We start from the raw sequence: 17,449 nt of genomic DNA on the forward strand, positions 1-17,449 counted from the left end.
TTTTATTAAATTTGGGGAAGGATTAGTTATCCGTGGGATGGAGATTAAAAGCAACATGTTTGATATAATAATATATGCATTATCTCTTTTTCTTTTTTATAACCGTAAAATTCAGCGATCGAGATCAATCGACTAATTCTACAAGCTTAAATAGCCACATATTCTTACAATTTAAGAGAATCCAAATGGTCAGAGAAGAAGGAATCAAGATTTTGTTGTATTGGATTTTTTTTTATCTATTCTTTGTTCTCATTTTCTCATTACTAATTTAGTTAATATCACTTTAAAATTTTAACGTGTCACGTCTTTCGTAGAAGTAGCGTAATCCCCTTTTCTTGTATTTAGCTTACATTCAACTGTAATATGATATCAAAAGAATATGTACAATTAAAAAAAAATATATATATATATATATATATGTAAAATTCTGAATTCATTAGCATATGTCAAATTTGTTGTGACTAAATCAGTAGTAAATCAGTATTAACTAACGTATTTTTCTCATTAGGAAAATTATCTGTTAAGTGAGCACTATAGAGGATAAAATAACCAACACATTCATGATATATATAGTACTCAGAGCCAAAGGTGTTTACGAATATGATGGTAAGTAAATTGCCTGCACGTCGACGGATAATGATCAATATAGTTTAAAATTAACTGAATCGAATCTCAAGTAATATATTACTCTTAACCAAAAAAAGTAAATCACATCGGAAAAGGGACATAGATAGGAAGGGAAGATACTGATGATAAATTGATAATTAAGAGTGTATATCAGCTTTAGCAACATATATAATGGATATAAAAAAATTCTTACAAATCCAGATGGAACTCTCACAGTGGTCCATCTTATAGTAGATATGCCACTCAGTATTTACTTATGTTGATATATGTACAGACTGAGACTAACAAATCATACCAGTCAATTTTTTGTTATGAAATATACGTTTTGTAGCTTGAAATATACGTTTTCTTTTCTTGTTTATCTAGTAAAATTTGTTGAATTTGTTTTCTGTACCGATTTTTTTATTAACTATGAAAATTCCTGACTTTAAACCTACATTTTTTCACATGTTTGAAGTTAGTTTAACAAACATTCTGATTTAAAGAAAACTTTTCGTACCAAAAATGTTTTAAATTCGAGAAATAAGAAAAGCGAACTTTTGGAGATGTAAAAAATTGCTATCTATGGTTTTTGTGCGATCAATGTTGGGTACGTAGAAGGCAATACAGGTAAAAAGAACAACCCGTCCATTATTTTATTGAGTCAAAGATTTCAGACTACAATTTTTTTCTTGCTGTGAAACTCCATAAATTCTTGAAACATCAACAAGGAATAAGAAGACTAAGTATAACTGAAACGATGGTGAGATGAAAGTTATGATTCAAACGTCTAATAAAGGCGTTTTTAGTTTTGTAGGTTTTCGAAATAGAAAAAACGTCAGAAATTCTTTAAAAATCATGTATGTATGATTATAAAAGAAACCAACAGTTAGGGTGTTACCAAAACACAGGGTAAGAGAGATTGGGTTGGTAAACTATAGCTATGATTTCAAGTGCTAATAATGTGTTCTACAATCTATTTGCGCCACCTTTTTAACCTTTTGTTACATCAACACACAGATTAGTAAACGAGGAAGCAGTTTTACCAAGACTTTGTCATTAGGGGATAAATTAATTTTCTCCGTTGTTACTGCTTTGTTCAATGGCTGCTTAAGTATCAGCATAGTTTGACAGGCTTAGGTAGTGAGTGACAAATTCAAATATTGCTTAACACCAAAACATTTACTATTTTCTAGTCAATAATAGATCCCATAGATATTTGTATGAATCTGTATGTATATTAAATCTGTAGTGTGGAACATATTTACTTTAATATGTACTGTTATATTAAAGTGATTTTGAATCAAGGTGGAGCATTTTTAACCATTTTTCTTTGTATAATATTTTATGTCTGACATTATTAAGAAGTTACGAACTAGTATTCTTACCTACCAAAATTTCTTTTTTCTTGAAACTTAAATTGAAGCCATTGAAAGTGGAAGCCCCACCGGTCTTCCCAGATTCAACTGTCCTCATCACCTCCGAAAATGTTCAACGTTCAGAGTCAATCCACGCAGCTTAAAAGTTTTTTTTTTTTTGCTAAAAATAAGCTTAAAAGTTGTTCGTAAGTCCTTTTTTTTTCTTTTTAAACTTGACACTGAATCCTATAAGACTCGAAACATTTTTCTTTTCCCAAATCACGAATTCGAGAACAATTGTTTCTTTGTTTTTCTTTTCCAAAACAGAGAAATAATACTCCCTCCGTTTCTTAAAGAGTATCGTTGTGACATTTTTCACACAGATTAAGAAAGTTGTTGAAATATATGTAAGTTGTAATTAATTATACCTCTTTGACCAATAGTATTTTAGATAAATAAAATTATTTATAAAATCAATGTAGTTTGCAATTAATTTTCAGCTGAAAGTTAGTAAAATTTACATTGAAATTGTAAAGTGACACTCTTTGTGTAACAAGAAAATAAGCTCAGAATGACATTTATTATAAAACAGGGAGTAGTAAAATAAAACTGTACTCCTAACCTCTAAACATCCTTTTTTCTAACATTTCATAAGAAATGTATTAATATAAAATGCTGAAAACCAAGAGTGTGCATTTACAAACATTATTTGACTAAAATACAGGTATATTAACCCATATTAACTACAAAGAATTACTCTGGTTATTTGACATGCATATACACACTTGTCGAAAAAGTTATAAGAAAAAATTGACATTACACATATACACATATTAACTACCATAAATATGCGTTTTAACTATATATATATATGTGTGTGTGTGTGTTTATACAAGGAATGCTTTTTCATATGATAAGTTACTCTATGTTTGCCCAAAAAAAAAAAGTTACTCTATGTTAAAAGTAAACTACTAATTTTCGCTGTGTATCAAGTTCTATATGATTTTCTTTTGTGTTATATGTAACCGATATCCCATTGATTCCTCTGTTTTTCGATCTTATCTTTATATTTGTTGATATGCCATGCTCTACAGGAAATATGATTTCCTAAGATTTTATTTCCTTTTCACGAACACGGTTATGGAAATGACGCATTTGCCCCTATAAACTCAACCATGAAACCGCTTTTCAGTTTCCTTTTTTTTTTGTTTTTTTAAAACAAAAACGTCATTACCCATAATTCCAACTACACTTTTAAAGCCAGATGTCTATAAATACAAAGCACAACTATACCATCGTTCCTCACAAAATCCTACAAACATAATCTCACATAATCACATCCAAATCACACTATTGAATTCTGCATCTCTATTATTTCAAGAACCCTTTAATTAAAATCCCTCATAAACCATGGGTCATGGCACAAACAGAGTAGAAGACATGGCGTCTCCCAACAACGGAACGGCAACAGCTAGAGAAACGATCGTGGAGGTACACAGCGTTTGTCTACCGCCCAAGAAAACAACGTTTCAGAAACTCAAGAAGCGTTTTGCTGATGTTTTCTTTCCTGATGATCCGTTAGAGAGGTTTAGGAACCAAACATGGAGAAACAAAGTGATTCTTGGTCTTCAAAGCTTGTTTCCTATATTCACGTGGGGTTCTCAGTATGATCTCAAGCTTTTTAGGTCCGATGTTATCTCTGGTCTCACCATTGCCAGTCTAGCCATCCCTCAGGTTCACCACTTAATAATCCTTTTTATTAGGAATTTTAATTTTGTTGTTGAACTGTTTTAAAAGCAATTTACTATCCTGCAAGACGAAACTGTTTTACAGTTTTCTAATTGGTTAGCATATTGTTTTTCAGTTTTGGCCGAAAAAGAGTTTCAAGCAAACGCATAATATTTTTTTGTATGTCATTCAATCTATCTTATTAAAACAGAAACATTTTATTGGACCTAACATTTATTTCGTAAGTTTTTAAATTAAATACACCTTTATACTTTATAGTTAAACTTAAATTAAATCACTAATGCTCTTTTCTTTATACTACTATCTATGTTTCCAAACAATATACTTATTTCTTTATACTACTATCAATGTTTTCAAACAATACTAGATCTTGACCCGTGCGACCGCACGGGTATTAATTTTCAGTTTTAGTTTTTTTTTTATACTAAATAATATATTTATAATATTTAATCGTTTTATATTGACTAAATTAGGGGTGGGTATTTGGGTATCCACTCGAATTCGGTTAAAATCTATTCGGATTTGAGTTTTTTGAGTTTAAAGATTCTACCTCTATTCGGGTATTTATAAACTTTGGTTCCGGTTTGATTCAGATCTTTGCGAGTTTGATAACCCGTTTAAACTATTTTTGAGTTTTCAAAATTTATATATCTTTAAATTTCCCTAAATCTAAAAATAAAAATAATATAACATGTAAATTTGAGTAATGTAAGCCAAAGTAACTAAATTAAAAATTAAAATAGGTTTAACTTGAATATTTGGATGAAGAATAAATATATATTTTAAATATGTTTGGAGTTTTGATTATTGTTTATCTACTTTAAAATGTTTACTTTTGATTATTTTTTATATTTCAAATATTTTAACCAACTTAGAATAGCTTATATCTTGGATATTAATTCGAAAAATAGCTAACATATTGAAGTATATAAATATGATTTAAATACATTTGAATATCCGAAATATTTCGTTCGGATGTGGATATTATCTAGTTTCGGTTCAAATATGCTAATACTTTTTCGTTCAAATTTTTTAAATGAAGAGTTGATATTATAATTTTCAGAATCGTTTATCTAATAAAAATGTATTTTTTTTGAATTTGACATTGATTTAATGGAGAAGTTAATGAAGTGTATTTAATTTAAATTTAATTTGGAAAACACATTAATTGAAGTGGAAAAGACATCATTAAAATAGGAAATATTATTTAATGTCAGTGGCATACCATTGTAAATAAAAGTGAAAACTAAGGGGTATTTTATATGGGTACTTCTCTTTTAATAATATAGATATTTTATACTACTATCAATGTTTCCAAACAATACAATAATTAATATTACTTTATTTATATCTATCATTTTTTCTTTAAAATTTTGTAGAAACGTCATAATTTCATAAATTGCAAAATAATGAACTTTAAAATTTGGATTATAAGTTACAAATTATGAAACTATTACAATTTAAATCAAATTAAATTACATATCGGTCATCCATCAGTTCAATCGGTTAGTCTCGGATTTTAGTAATTTTTTTAAATATGAATATTTTAAAAACCTAAATTGAATTGTCAGATCTCCGGGTTAACCGGTATAATCACAATCAGATTGAATTTAAAATACTGATTTAAATGCAAAACTATTTTAAATACACTCTTTAAAATTTACCAAAATATTTATTAAGTTATTAGTGAAATTTTTCATCGTAAAATATTCCGCGCTTCTAAAGCGCGGATCAAGATCTAGTGTTTTATTAAATTTAAACAAAAATTATTTATCTCGTTTATTTCATAGTGGGTTCGCTTAGAATGATCCAACAACTTATTTTAATTAAAGTTATTTCCTAAAAAATTGTGTTCTTTTTTTTTGAAATTTAAATTGCAGGGAATCAGCTATGCCAAGCTAGCAAACTTACCACCTATCGTTGGTCTTTGTAAGTATCGACCATCATCACATAATTACAGACTAATATAGTGTGATTAACTAAATCAACTTCTAATTAATAAATTTTGTGGTTGCATGCAGATTCAAGCTTTGTGCCACCACTTATCTACTCAATTCTTGGGAGTTCAAAACATCTTGCAGTGGGTCCTGTCTCAATAGCATCACTTGTAATGGGCTCAATGCTAAGTGAGAGTGTTTCTCCAACACAAGACCCAGTTCTATATCTCAAATTGGCCTTCACTTCAACTTTCTTTGCTGGTCTCTTCCAAGCCTCCCTCGGCCTTCTTAGGTATGAATCTTACCCTAGAGATTTCTGTTTTTCTAATAAAAAAACTCAAACGAATAAGGGGAATCTGCAATCGTCATGTGAAAAAGAATATGTAGTGAAGCTTATTATTGCAGTTTAGTATTCTTTGTGTAGAATATATTCAGAGTTTTGCTTAAGTCTCTATTGTTGAATTATCACTGAAAATGAAAGGACATTAGTCATGATGAATAGAGAGAGACAACTAAACTCCATTTTCTATATATGAAAAAGACCAAGATTCTATATAACTTGATTTGATGGTGACATGTACTAGTGTCTACCTCCCAAGATGCTTCCTTATACTTAGTGGTTTTACACTTTATTTTTCGTGGTCAGCAACTTTGGATTTGTATTATATATTTACATAAATTTAATTAAATTTTTTCAGGCTGGGATTTTTGATTGACTTTTTGTCAAAGCCAACTTTGGTTGGTTTCACTGCTGGTGCTGCTGTGATCGTGTCACTGCAACAGCTAAAGGGTCTTCTAGGAATTGTTCATTTCACTGGCAAAATGCAATTTATTCCTGTCATGTCCTCTGTTTTCAACAATAGATCCGAAGTAAGTCAAACATTCTTTTTCCTCTTTATAAAATTATAACTAAACCACTAAAAAAATACTTATCAAATAGTACTTACTACAATTTCAGTGGTCATGGGAAACTATTGTGATGGGGCTTGGCTTCTTGATCATTCTCTTAACCACAAGACACATTGTAAGTACTTGCAAAAACTTCAGGCATTATACCAAAAGAGACTGTGCTGTGATTGAATATCTAACATTTTTTTTTTGTCGAATTTACAGAGCATGAGGAAGCCAAAACTTTTCTGGATATCAGCTGCATCACCTTTGGCATCAGTTGTTATCTCAACTCTTCTTGTCTTCCTCATCAGGAACAAGACTCATGCCATCTCTTTTGTAAGAACTTTTTTTAAACCAGACTTGTGTTACTATGTAATCTGAGATTGAGGAAACAAAGACTGAAGAGATTCGATCCCTTAATGCAGATTGGACATCTACCAAAGGGTTTGAATCCACCTTCATCGAACATGTTGTACTTCAGTGGTACTCATCTTGCTCTTGCCATCAAGACTGGTATCATCACAGGGGTTCTCTCTCTTACGGTAAGCTTTGCAAAATCTTTATATCCATAGTAATTTGTACAGTTAAGTGCTTAACACTTTGACTTTGTTTTTTTTTTCAGGAAGGGATTGCTGTTGGGAGAACCTTTGCATCTCTAAAGAACTATCAAGTTAATGGGAACAAAGAAATGATGGCTATAGGTTTTATGAACATGGTTGGCTCTTGCACCTCTTGCTATGTTACAACAGGTAAGAAACCAATCTCATTCACCTTGTGTTGTTTCAAGGAACAATGTTTTTGACAACTGCTATTTATTTATTTTTTCTTCAGGTTCGTTCTCTAGATCTGCTGTTAACTACAATGCTGGAGCGAAAACAGCAGTCTCCAACATTGTGTTGGCCTCCACAGTTCTTGTGACCCTCTTGTTCTTGATGCCACTCTTCTACTTCACTCCTAATCTGATCCTAGCCGCCATCATCTTAACCGCTGTGATAGGCCTCATTGACTATCAAGCTGCTTACAAGCTCTACAAAGTTGACAAATTCGATTTCTTCACGTGCATGTGTGCCTTCTTCGGTGTTCTCTTAGTCTCTGTGCCTCTTGGCCTAGCAATAGCAGTGAGTATACAAACTATTCTTTATGATTCTGGTTTAACTAATGCTCAGGTAGTTTGTTATTAAAGTTTGATACCTTCTTGTCACAGGTGGGTGTTTCAGTTATCAAGATCTTGTTGCATGTAACCCGGCCAAACACTTTAGAGTTTGGAAATATCCAAGGGACTCAGATATACCAGAGTCTTAAAAGATACAGAGAAGCCTCGAGAGTCCATGGTTTCTTGATTCTTGCTGTTGAATCTCCAATATACTTCGCTAATAGCACTTACCTGCAAGAAAGGTTTGTGAAAAGAACTTTCTTCAATACTAAATAACTATCTTCTTGATATGGTTTTTGTGTTTGTTCTTATGAGAATGAGTTTATGGTTCTTGTAGGATCTTGAGATGGACCAGGGAAGAGGAAACTCGGATAAAGGATAACAATGGTACTACCTTAAAATGCTTAATTCTTGACATGACAGGTAACTTCTCTTCTCATCTGAGGTATGATCATGAGTTTTTGGACTCTCTTCTTTACTTATAACTTCTTTTTTTTTTTGAACTGTTTCAGCTGTATCCTCCATAGACACAAGCGGAATTGAGGCTGTGTTTGAACTTAAGAGGAGGCTGGAGAAGCAACCACTTCAGGTTAGACCTCTATCTGCAAACAAAGATCTTACCTATGTAAGTAGTAACACACATCTAATTTTATGTTTTCACTTTGTTTTAAACAGCTTGTGCTGGTGAACCCTGTGGGGAGTGTGATGGAAAAGCTACACAAGTCCAAGATCATTGAGTCATTGGGGCTGAGTGGACTTTATCTAACAGTTGGTGAAGCTGTAGCTGATCTCTCATCTACATGGAAAGCTCATGGCCAGCCATGAAATAAAAAGCAGTCACTTAATGAACTTTAATTTCCAATGTAGAATTTGAGAACTTGTAAAAGGATGGTTGTTTCTGAAGACTAAGCAAGCAGCCTCTTTAGAAACAATTTTTTTTGATGCTAAATTGTATAAATAAATGTAATTTTCAACTTTAACATATCGCTTATGAATTAAACTTCTCACTCTTCTCAAAATTTACACAAATTTAAAACTGGCTACAAGTAATGGATTAGAGTTATATATGATAAGAAGCAAGTTTTGGTCATTATATAACCTTTTGTCTCTTTCAAGAACTGGTGCTGCTCTTTCTCCTCCTGACAACTTTCTTTGCAGTAACCTTATCATCACTCTTCTCTTCATCATCCGAACTATTCACAGCTTTTACAGAATCCTGCTGGCTCCTCATGCGCAGTATCTCTCCCTTTGCAGAGCCCAAGTCTTCCTCCAGTTTCTTCACTTTCTTTTCCAGCACTTCCCTCTCTTTTCCTAGACTTATCACAACGTTGTGTGCGTCTTCCACGTTTGCTTTAGCTTCCTTTGACGCCTTCTTTGCCTCTTCTAGTGATCTTTGAAGCACTTCTTTCTCGTCTTCCAAGCTCGAGACATTGGTATTCACCTTCTGGAGCTCTCGGGAAAGTGTTGTTGTGTTCTTGTTCATCTCATCTAAAGACTTAACTGCTTCTTCCAGGTCTGTCTCAAGCGATTTTATGGCTTGCCTGTTCATCGACATCTCCTTCTCCATTGCTTTCACTTCTTTCTCCAATGCCAGAACAGTCTCTTTCTCCTCTTTCAGTTCCTTGTTAGTGGTTTCACCTTTCTTGTAAATCTCCACTAGCTCCTTCTGGAGGCTCTGGTTCTTGACAGAAGACTCTTCGAGCTCTTGTCTCAGTCCCTCAATCTCCTCTCTAGCTTTCTTAAGATGATCTTTCTCCACTTCAAGTTCGCTAGCCAAACCCTCACCGTCTCTTCTTTCATCAGCAAGGTTCTTCTCATACCTTTCCTTGGCTTTATCAAACTCCTCGTGAACCTTTGAAACCTCTGATTCGAACTTCGAACACAAAGCTCTCGACTCATCAAGCATCTTCTCCAGGTCAGAGACACGATCTCTCGACGCGTGGAGTGTTTTCTTTGTTCCTTCGAGCTCATGTCTCAAATTACGTACACTAGTGAGTTCTATCTCCAGCATTCTCTTTGCATCTTCGTACTTCTCAGTAAGGTCAGCAACTTTGTCTTTACTATCATCTACATCCTTAAGCGCATCATCCAGCTTTTCATTAACCTGCTGAATCTCCTCCTCTCTACTTCTTATGACCTCTGCATCAGCAGCTGCTCGCGTCTCAGAAGTCAGTTTCAAAGCACTGTAATCTTTTGTAACATCGTCAAGCTTTTTGATGTAACTCTCATTCTCAGCCACTAAAGTGCTTATTCTGGTGTCTAGTTCCTCAATGGCAGAGTTCTTGGAGTCTATTTCAGTCTGTCTTCTCGCGACTTCCTCCTTAAGCTGTTTGATTTCTAGTTTTGCTTCAGCAAGTTCTCGGCTAGTTTGAGCGTAAACAGAGTTGAGTTTCTTCAGTTCTGCTTCTTTCTCAGCTAGTGAAGTTCTAACACGTTGAGCCTTTTCTTCACTATCTTTCAGCTCCAAACTAAGCAAGTTGATCCGGTCTTGTAATCCCTCAACCAAATCAAGCTTCTCTTTGAGCTCTGTCTCGAGTGCCTTCTTGTCTTCACCAGCCTTTGAAAGATTACTTTGCAGGTTTTCTATCTGAACTCTAAGCTCTTCAGATATCTTCTTCACGCCGGTTAACTCCTTGCCTAATCCCTCCGCCACATCCTTTGCAGAACTTAATTGGTTGATCAATGAGAATCGTTCCTCTTCTGCCTTTTTTCTTTCCTTGTTCCACTCTTCCTCCTCACGCTGGATTCTTGCTTCAAAGTCCTTCTCCATTGAAACCAATGCTCCTTCTCTCTCTCTCAACTGGTTCTTTAGCTTTATGTAAGTAAGTAAGCAAGGATCAAATCCAGCATCAAGATATTCAAAAACCTCAGAAAGTTCGAACTAAACGGTGCTTATGACTAATCAAGCAGATTCTGTAGCTAAAGAAAGCTTACAGATTCGATGGTTTGTTGAGCAGCTTGAGTATCTTTACGAGCAAGTGCGTAGAGTGCGCCAAGAACACCAGAACTAAAAATGCCAAGACCATTTAGGAGAGAGAGAAATGTGTTTGGAGATGTTGTTCCTTCGCTAACTGCAACCTAACCGGTCACACCACATAAAAGCAAACCAAAAAACAAAGTCTCTCTCAACCACACTTCTAACAACATAATTGAGAAACTCAAATGGTGAAGATGCAAACAGAGAGAGTTTAAATGAAACCTCAGATTCTTGACTAAGCTTTGATGTCTTAATCTCATTGTCGTCTCCTGTAAAATAACAAAGAACAAAGTACTTACGACAATGAAAGATAACATTTTTTCATGAATGGAGAAGAGTGAGTAACTCACTTTCATCGGCCAAAGCAGGGGATCGAAGCTGTAAGAAGGGAAGAAGGGAGATACCCACGAGAACAAAATCTCGTCTTTTGAGGGAAAAGGCGTCGTGGGTTGCGTCTTGGCAGCGTAGAGAAGCCGATGATGGTCTGCGACGCTTGGACTTGGCGGCATTGCTAGAGCAGAGAAGCACGAACTGCGACTGAGGAGAAGGGAGCAAGCGAGAAGAGTGGAGCGGAGGAGAAGGGGCGGAGCAAGTGCTCCCTATGAGGAAACCACCCATCTTCTTCTCCGGGGAAGAAAGAAGTTAAAGTTAATTTGGAGATTGGATATGTGTGGGCAAATGGCAATATCCACTGAGAGAAGGAACCCCCAAAAAAAAAAGGAGCTTCCTTTGTGTTGTGGTGACACTGATCAGTCAGCTGGAACGGAAGCAAACCCAACTAATTGATTTGGTTTTTGGTTCGGTTTGGTTCACCAAGCAAAACCAAATAAAATTTGATAAGTAACAACCAAAATAAATTTGAGCTGTAACAAAATTTGTTTTTCTCTTACTAAGTTAACCGAATAAAAGCGATATATAAACCGTTTTTGGTTCAATTTCGAATAGATAATAACACATAAAACCAAAGAAAATAACCCGAGTTCTTAACTGAAATAAAGTTCGGTTCAATTTGGTGACATTTAAAGAAACCGAAAAAACCCGACCCGAAAAAGTCTAAACCCGTGATGCTCACGTGCGTCTGTCTGACCCCTAAACTGTCTTGTCTTAATTATTCATCCGCCCCTCTGATTGCTAAACCACACCGACGACGGCGACTCCTCCGCATCGCATCGATCCTTTAACCGCCGGAATCTTCTCCACAGGAAGAGTATATATCTCAACTCTATACATGTAAAAACCTCCTGCTCACAAAGATGGCGTACATATCGTCTCGATCAATTCTCGTGAAGCGAAGCGTCTCAACATTACCTCATCTCTCTCAGAGATTTAAACAAACAGGTTATCTGCACACTACTACTTCCTCTTTACAGATACAAAGGTCTCACCTTTATGGTTTTCTTTAAACATTTGTTTCGCAGAGAGCGAGATTGTTCAGATGTTCAGTCTCCCAAACCCCGAGGAAGAATCAGAGAACCCTCGAGAGAAGTGGAAACTCTCAAGAAGAGACCCATCAGTCCGTACCCTAGACGAGAGATTCATCCGAATCCTCAAAATCTTCAAATGGGGTCCCGACGCCGAGAAAGCCTTAGAGGTCCTCAAGCTCAGAGTAGACCACCGTCTCGTCCGCTCAGTCCTCGCCATAGAAGACGTCGACATCAACGTCAAGACCCAGTTCTTCAAATGGGCCGGCAAAAGAAGAAACTTCCACCACGACTCCTCCACTTACCTCCCCCTGATACGCTGCCTCGAGGAAGCCAGGCTCTACGGCGAGATGTACAGAACGATACAGGAAGTTGTCCGTAACGCTTACGTCAGCGTGGGCCCGGGGTTGCTCTCTGAGCTTGTGAAGGCCTTGGGGAGAGCTAAGATGGTTGGGAAGGCCTTGTCTGTGTTCTATCAGGCGAAAGGACGAAAGTGTAGGCCCACTTCGAGCACTTACAACTCTGTGATTATGATGCTGGTGCAGGCAGGGATGCACGAGAGAGTTCACGAGGTTTATAGCGAGATGTGTAACGAAGGTGATTGTTTTCCTGATACGGTCACTTACTCTGCGGTTATCTCTTCGTATGATAAGTTGGGACGTAACGATTCTGCTGTAAGGTTGTTTGATGAGATGAGGGAGAACGGTTTGGAGCCGACGGAGAAGATATACACTACTCTTCTGGGGGTGTACTTTAAGGTGGGTGAAGCTGAGAGAGCTTTGGATCTTTTCGAGGAGATGAGACGAGAAGGTTGTTTGCCTAGTGTTTATACTTACACGGAGCTTGTGAAGGGGCTTGGTAAAGCAGGGAGGGTGGAAGAAGCGTATGGTTTGTATAAGAGCATGGTGAGAGACGGTTTGAGTCCTGATGTTGTGTTTTTAAACAATCTGATGAACGTTTTAGGGAGAGTGGGTAGAGTGGAGGAGGTGAGGAGTGTGTTTAACGAGATGGGGAGGTGGAGATGTATTCCTACTGTTGTTTCGTACAACACTGTTATCAAAGCTCTGTTTGAGTCGAAAGCGCCTGTTGCGGAAGTGAGTTCTTGGTTTGAGAAGATGAAAGGGGAAGGTGTTTCCCCTAGTGAGTTCACTTACTCGATCATGATAGATGGGTACTGCAAAACCAACAGAGTTGAGAAAGCTCTGTTGCTTCTCGAGGAGATGGATGAGAAAGGGTTTCCTCCCTGTCCTGCAGCGTATTGCAGCCTTATAAATGCTCTTGGGAAGGCGAAAAGATACGAAGCTGCGAACGAGCTGTTTAAGGAGCTAAAAGAGAATTTTGGGAATGTGAGTTCTAGAGTGTACGCTGTGATGATCAAACACTTTGGGAAATGTGGGAAGTTAAGTGAAGCTGTGGATCTTTTCAACGAGATGAAGAACCAAGGGAGTGGTCCTGATGTCTATGCTTACAACGCGCTTATGTCGGGGATGGTGAAGGCTGGTATGATAAACGAAGCTCATTCGTTGCTTAGGAAGATGGAAGAGAACGGTTGCAGCGCTGATGTGAATTCGCATAACATCATCCTCAATGGATTTGCTAGAACTGGTGCGGCGAAAAGAGCTGTAGAAATGTTTGAAGCTATGAAGCGTTCTGGTGGTGTTAAGCCTGATGGTGTCACTTATAATACTCTTCTCGGATGTTTTGCGCATGCTGGAATGTTTGATGAGGCTGCAAGAATGATGGGTGAGATGAAAGAGAAAGGCTTTGTGTATGATGCAATCACTTACTCATCAATACTTGAAGCTGTGGGCAATGTGGATCATGTAGAAGATGTTTAAATCTTTTGTAAGAGGTGAATTCTCAGATTAGAATGACAGAGAAATCAAATAGAAGCTTTACTTTTTTTTTTCCATTTCTTACACACATTGCATAGACTTCATAAAAAAAAAGAAATTGGTATAATATAATATTGATGGCTACCTTAGTGATCAGGTTTCATAAATTGGTTAATAGGCCAGTGAGCAAGTTGTCCATGTATGACAAAGTCTTAAATTCAATAGTTTGGCTCAATGTCTAGGACTGGGGCAAAAGCTAATTAATTGTCTCCAACACTGTTCGAGATCTTGCTTATGGCTCCACCAATTTGGATGTAGCATAAATTTAGAACACTGATCCTACCAGCAAAATGTCATCTTCTCATAGTCCCACAACTATATTTATACGTACAGAAGAACACCAACTCTTTCTTAAACTAAAATATGACCACCATAGGTTCCAATATTGCTAAAAAAAACAGATTTTCTGGCCTACGACTTACCCTTGGTGCGTTCGATCATCCTTCCCACATGCTGGAGACTGCGTCTGACAACATTTTTGTTTAAACTGAGTCCTCCACTATGATACCTCAGTGATCTTTTTTTCTCGTCCTGCACCATGACTAAACCTTTTCCCAAGTCCAACATGACCCTAGATGCTTCAAGTCACGAAAACCTCACTCTCTTTCGATTTTCTGGATATGTTTTTGTATAAAAAATTATCAAAATAATGATCCCAAAAGAAACAGATTTCAAGATTGATTTTACTTGGTAGTTAAGACTACCTATTTATTATGTATCACCGATTAAAATAGAAAAAAAAAACAAGAAACAAAGTTGGAGTGCAACTCCTACAAGCAACATAAACATGAAAAGTTGAGGAAGCTCCTCTTATTTGCAAAACAAGAACTTAATTTAAAACAAAACAACATAAACTTAGTCGTCTACTGCATAAATTTTCGTTTGGAAGTTTGGTACGATTAGAAGTCCTCCGGTTTGATTCAGTGGCCTATGCAAGCTCCATCATCGTATCAGCTTGCCTAATAAGAGACGTGCTACCATCATTGGTAACCCAACAAAGGAACACGACGCACATCATTGTGTCTTTCTTATCCTTGATGACCACTGTAATAACATATATCCTCTGAAATATTTCAATAAAACAAAAACGCGGTCTCGTTAATTAGAAAACCCGAAAATTGGAGATCCAACAATTACTGAATTATCTCTCGGACTAGTTGTTAATGGTAAAAAAATAACTTACTCCTTTTAGCTCTTTGGTACTGAATATTTTAGATAAAGTAAACGAGAAGCGGCCAGGTCTAATGGGGCACCTCACTATATCACACAAGTTGTAGGTTTTAATACTGGAAGTTATAGGGTCGCCTGCCGAGGCTTCCGCGATGGTGAGTTCTACAATTGCTCCATTAGGGATGCTGGCTGTATAACCGGTTATTGTAATGTCTGCGTTACTGATACCCGTAATCGGCAATGGGGAGATCTTCACTGTCTCCACATTAACGCGATAGTTTTCATAACTTCCTACCAAAAGAACAAAAAATTATACCAACATCTTACTACAATTATAACTTTCACGATTCAAAGTAATTAAATTTATTTGCCTTTAATTTACCAAAGAGAAAAAAAAACGTTGAGCTACTTACCATTGCACGTTCTGAAGTTTGTTCCGCCCAAAACAGCAGGCAAGAAAAAGATTGATACGAGGAGAGGAAGAAACAAAGGATGGGCGTGGGATATCGACATTTATATTAATTAGCTACCGATCCTCAGTAGAAGATGTGACTTTTATGTTTTGTGTTTGTACGTTTATACATGCATGCCTTCGACTTTATAGTCTTGTAGATTATCAGAGTTTTTTTTACTCTCAAAATAGGATCCGTATTATTAGAATAATCTCCCACGTTGTACGCCAGATAATTATATCATGGTTGTTAAAGAAATATTATATATTTCCTTGTCTGATTGGTTTGACAAAAGATGCATGTAATAGATTAGTGTAGCACATGTTGTGCTTACATACATACGCTGATACGCATACAAATAAAGCTTTAAAGTAATATTCCTTTTCCTAGATAAAATCGAATAACTCATGAAATAGAAAGAATTATTTTCAAAGAACACTAAGCAATAAAAAGCAGGAAATTAAGCTAGCTGAGTTCAATCTAATCAAAGAAAATTGACATTCTGAGATGAAGAAAAAAAAACTTAAAACAGTTTTAGAGATGTTTTAAAACTTCAAAGTAGGGAAGAAGAATCTTCGAGCAATGGGGTTGCATTGACTTCAAAACAACGCTAATTATGTTGTTTAAAAATAATTTAATATTAATATTTAATTCAATTAATTAATTACTTAAACTACAAACTAAGCTAATTATGTTATTTAAAATAATTATTTCTAATACATGCCTCCTTTTTACTCTATAGTCAGTAGATTATCAGATTTTGCTATTCAAATTACAACCCTATAGATTTTGCATACAATTTTTATTCAAGAAGTGCATTTACACATTTGTGAAAACATTTCTAAATATAGAAAAGAAATTACAAATTTAGGAAGATATCATACATGTTCAAGAAGATCTTCCTAAACTCAAATCATGAAAATAGTATACATATTCATGAAGGTTTTCTAAATATTTTTAATGAAAATTGTGTTATTTAGTTTTTTTCTGAAAAATAGTTTTGAAAAAATTGAAAAATAAATATTATTTTTTACTTTAATTATTTATATATTTTATATTTTAATAAATAATTAGTTACCTTTTGATAAAACATATTTAGTCGTTTTGACTTTTTGGTTCTATTTTAAGGATAAAATCTTAAAATGAATTATTTAGGAGAATTGCCAAAAAATCTAAATAATACAAATTTAATTCCAAATCATTCAAAATAATTAATTATATTAGAACCAATTTATATAATATTTTTTTATGTTTAGATACATTTAATATTTAAGAATTATGCAATCCGAATTATAATAAACAGCATATCTTCTCATATGTTATATACAAGAACAACCATACCAATTCTTTTAACAATTACAAAATATTTAATAACTTTTCAACTAGAAATAATTATAAGAAAATTAAAATATATAATACATAAGTTATAAATACAGTTCAACTAATCATAAAAACAAATATCAAAAGTTAATATAAAAAATAAATCATTATCTATATTTTTAAAAATTTATATATTTTTATAGTATTCACTTATTTGCTCAAGTTAAACCTAGTGGAGAATAAAAGTAACAATAAACCCTTTTTCAAAAAATAAAAGTACAAGAAAATACATGTATTAGTGAACCATAAAAATACAAAATTTACATTTTTTTAAATACATTTTATTTAAGAAAATACATCTACTAATAAATAGGAATCCCAAACAATGTTGAAAAGTTATGAATTTTATAGAAATTTTATTTTTTGTTCAAAATTGTGTCTTTCATTATTTGTTTAAATATTTGTGTATTAGTTAGTATTTAAATTGAAAACATGTAATTATTTAAATGAAACGATGTGA

General features: G+C 34.7%; 4 protein-coding genes across 4 annotated transcripts; 2 read left to right on the forward strand and 2 right to left on the reverse strand.

Annotated features, from left to right (window-relative positions):
- The first annotated feature begins 3,258 nt into the window (after positions 1-3,258).
- LOC108862924 (probable sulfate transporter 3.4) lies at positions 3,259-8,696 on the forward strand. The gene is made up of 13 exons (XM_056986031.1): positions 3,259-3,698; positions 5,594-5,642; positions 5,735-5,942; positions 6,349-6,520; positions 6,609-6,674; positions 6,764-6,877; positions 6,967-7,083; positions 7,164-7,290; positions 7,373-7,659; positions 7,746-7,936; positions 8,032-8,117; positions 8,207-8,283; positions 8,370-8,696. The coding sequence occupies exons 1-13, from the start codon at positions 3,375-3,377 to the stop codon at positions 8,517-8,519; spliced, it is 1,968 nt and encodes a 655-aa protein (XP_056842011.1). The 5' UTR covers positions 3,259-3,374; the 3' UTR covers positions 8,520-8,696.
- Positions 8,662-11,382, reverse strand: LOC108862923 (MAR-binding filament-like protein 1). Its single transcript, XM_056986030.1, has 4 exons — positions 11,022-11,382; positions 10,894-10,940; positions 10,629-10,772; positions 8,662-10,506 (listed from the first exon to the last, which is right to left on the reverse strand). The coding sequence occupies exons 1-4, from the start codon at positions 11,287-11,289 to the stop codon at positions 8,806-8,808; spliced, it is 2,160 nt and encodes a 719-aa protein (XP_056842010.1). The 5' UTR covers positions 11,290-11,382; the 3' UTR covers positions 8,662-8,805.
- Positions 11,383-11,767: 385 nt separating this feature from the next.
- On the forward strand, positions 11,768-13,993 carry LOC108857217 (pentatricopeptide repeat-containing protein At3g16010). Its single transcript, XM_018631168.2, has 2 exons — positions 11,768-12,009; positions 12,090-13,993. The coding sequence occupies exons 1-2, from the start codon at positions 11,925-11,927 to the stop codon at positions 13,928-13,930; spliced, it is 1,926 nt and encodes a 641-aa protein (XP_018486670.2). The 5' UTR covers positions 11,768-11,924; the 3' UTR covers positions 13,931-13,993.
- Positions 13,994-14,712: 719 nt separating this feature from the next.
- Positions 14,713-15,701, reverse strand: LOC108861183 (MD-2-related lipid-recognition protein ROSY1-like). The gene is made up of 3 exons (XM_018635011.2): positions 15,571-15,701; positions 15,171-15,448; positions 14,713-15,050 (listed from the first exon to the last, which is right to left on the reverse strand). The coding sequence occupies exons 1-3, from the start codon at positions 15,668-15,670 to the stop codon at positions 14,916-14,918; spliced, it is 513 nt and encodes a 170-aa protein (XP_018490513.2). The 5' UTR covers positions 15,671-15,701; the 3' UTR covers positions 14,713-14,915.
- Positions 15,702-17,449: the final 1,748 nt, after the last annotated feature.

This window comes from Raphanus sativus, chromosome 5, assembly GCF_000801105.2.
Source record: "Raphanus sativus cultivar WK10039 chromosome 5, ASM80110v3, whole genome shotgun sequence".
Classification (NCBI taxonomy): domain Eukaryota; kingdom Viridiplantae; phylum Streptophyta; class Magnoliopsida; order Brassicales; family Brassicaceae; genus Raphanus; species Raphanus sativus.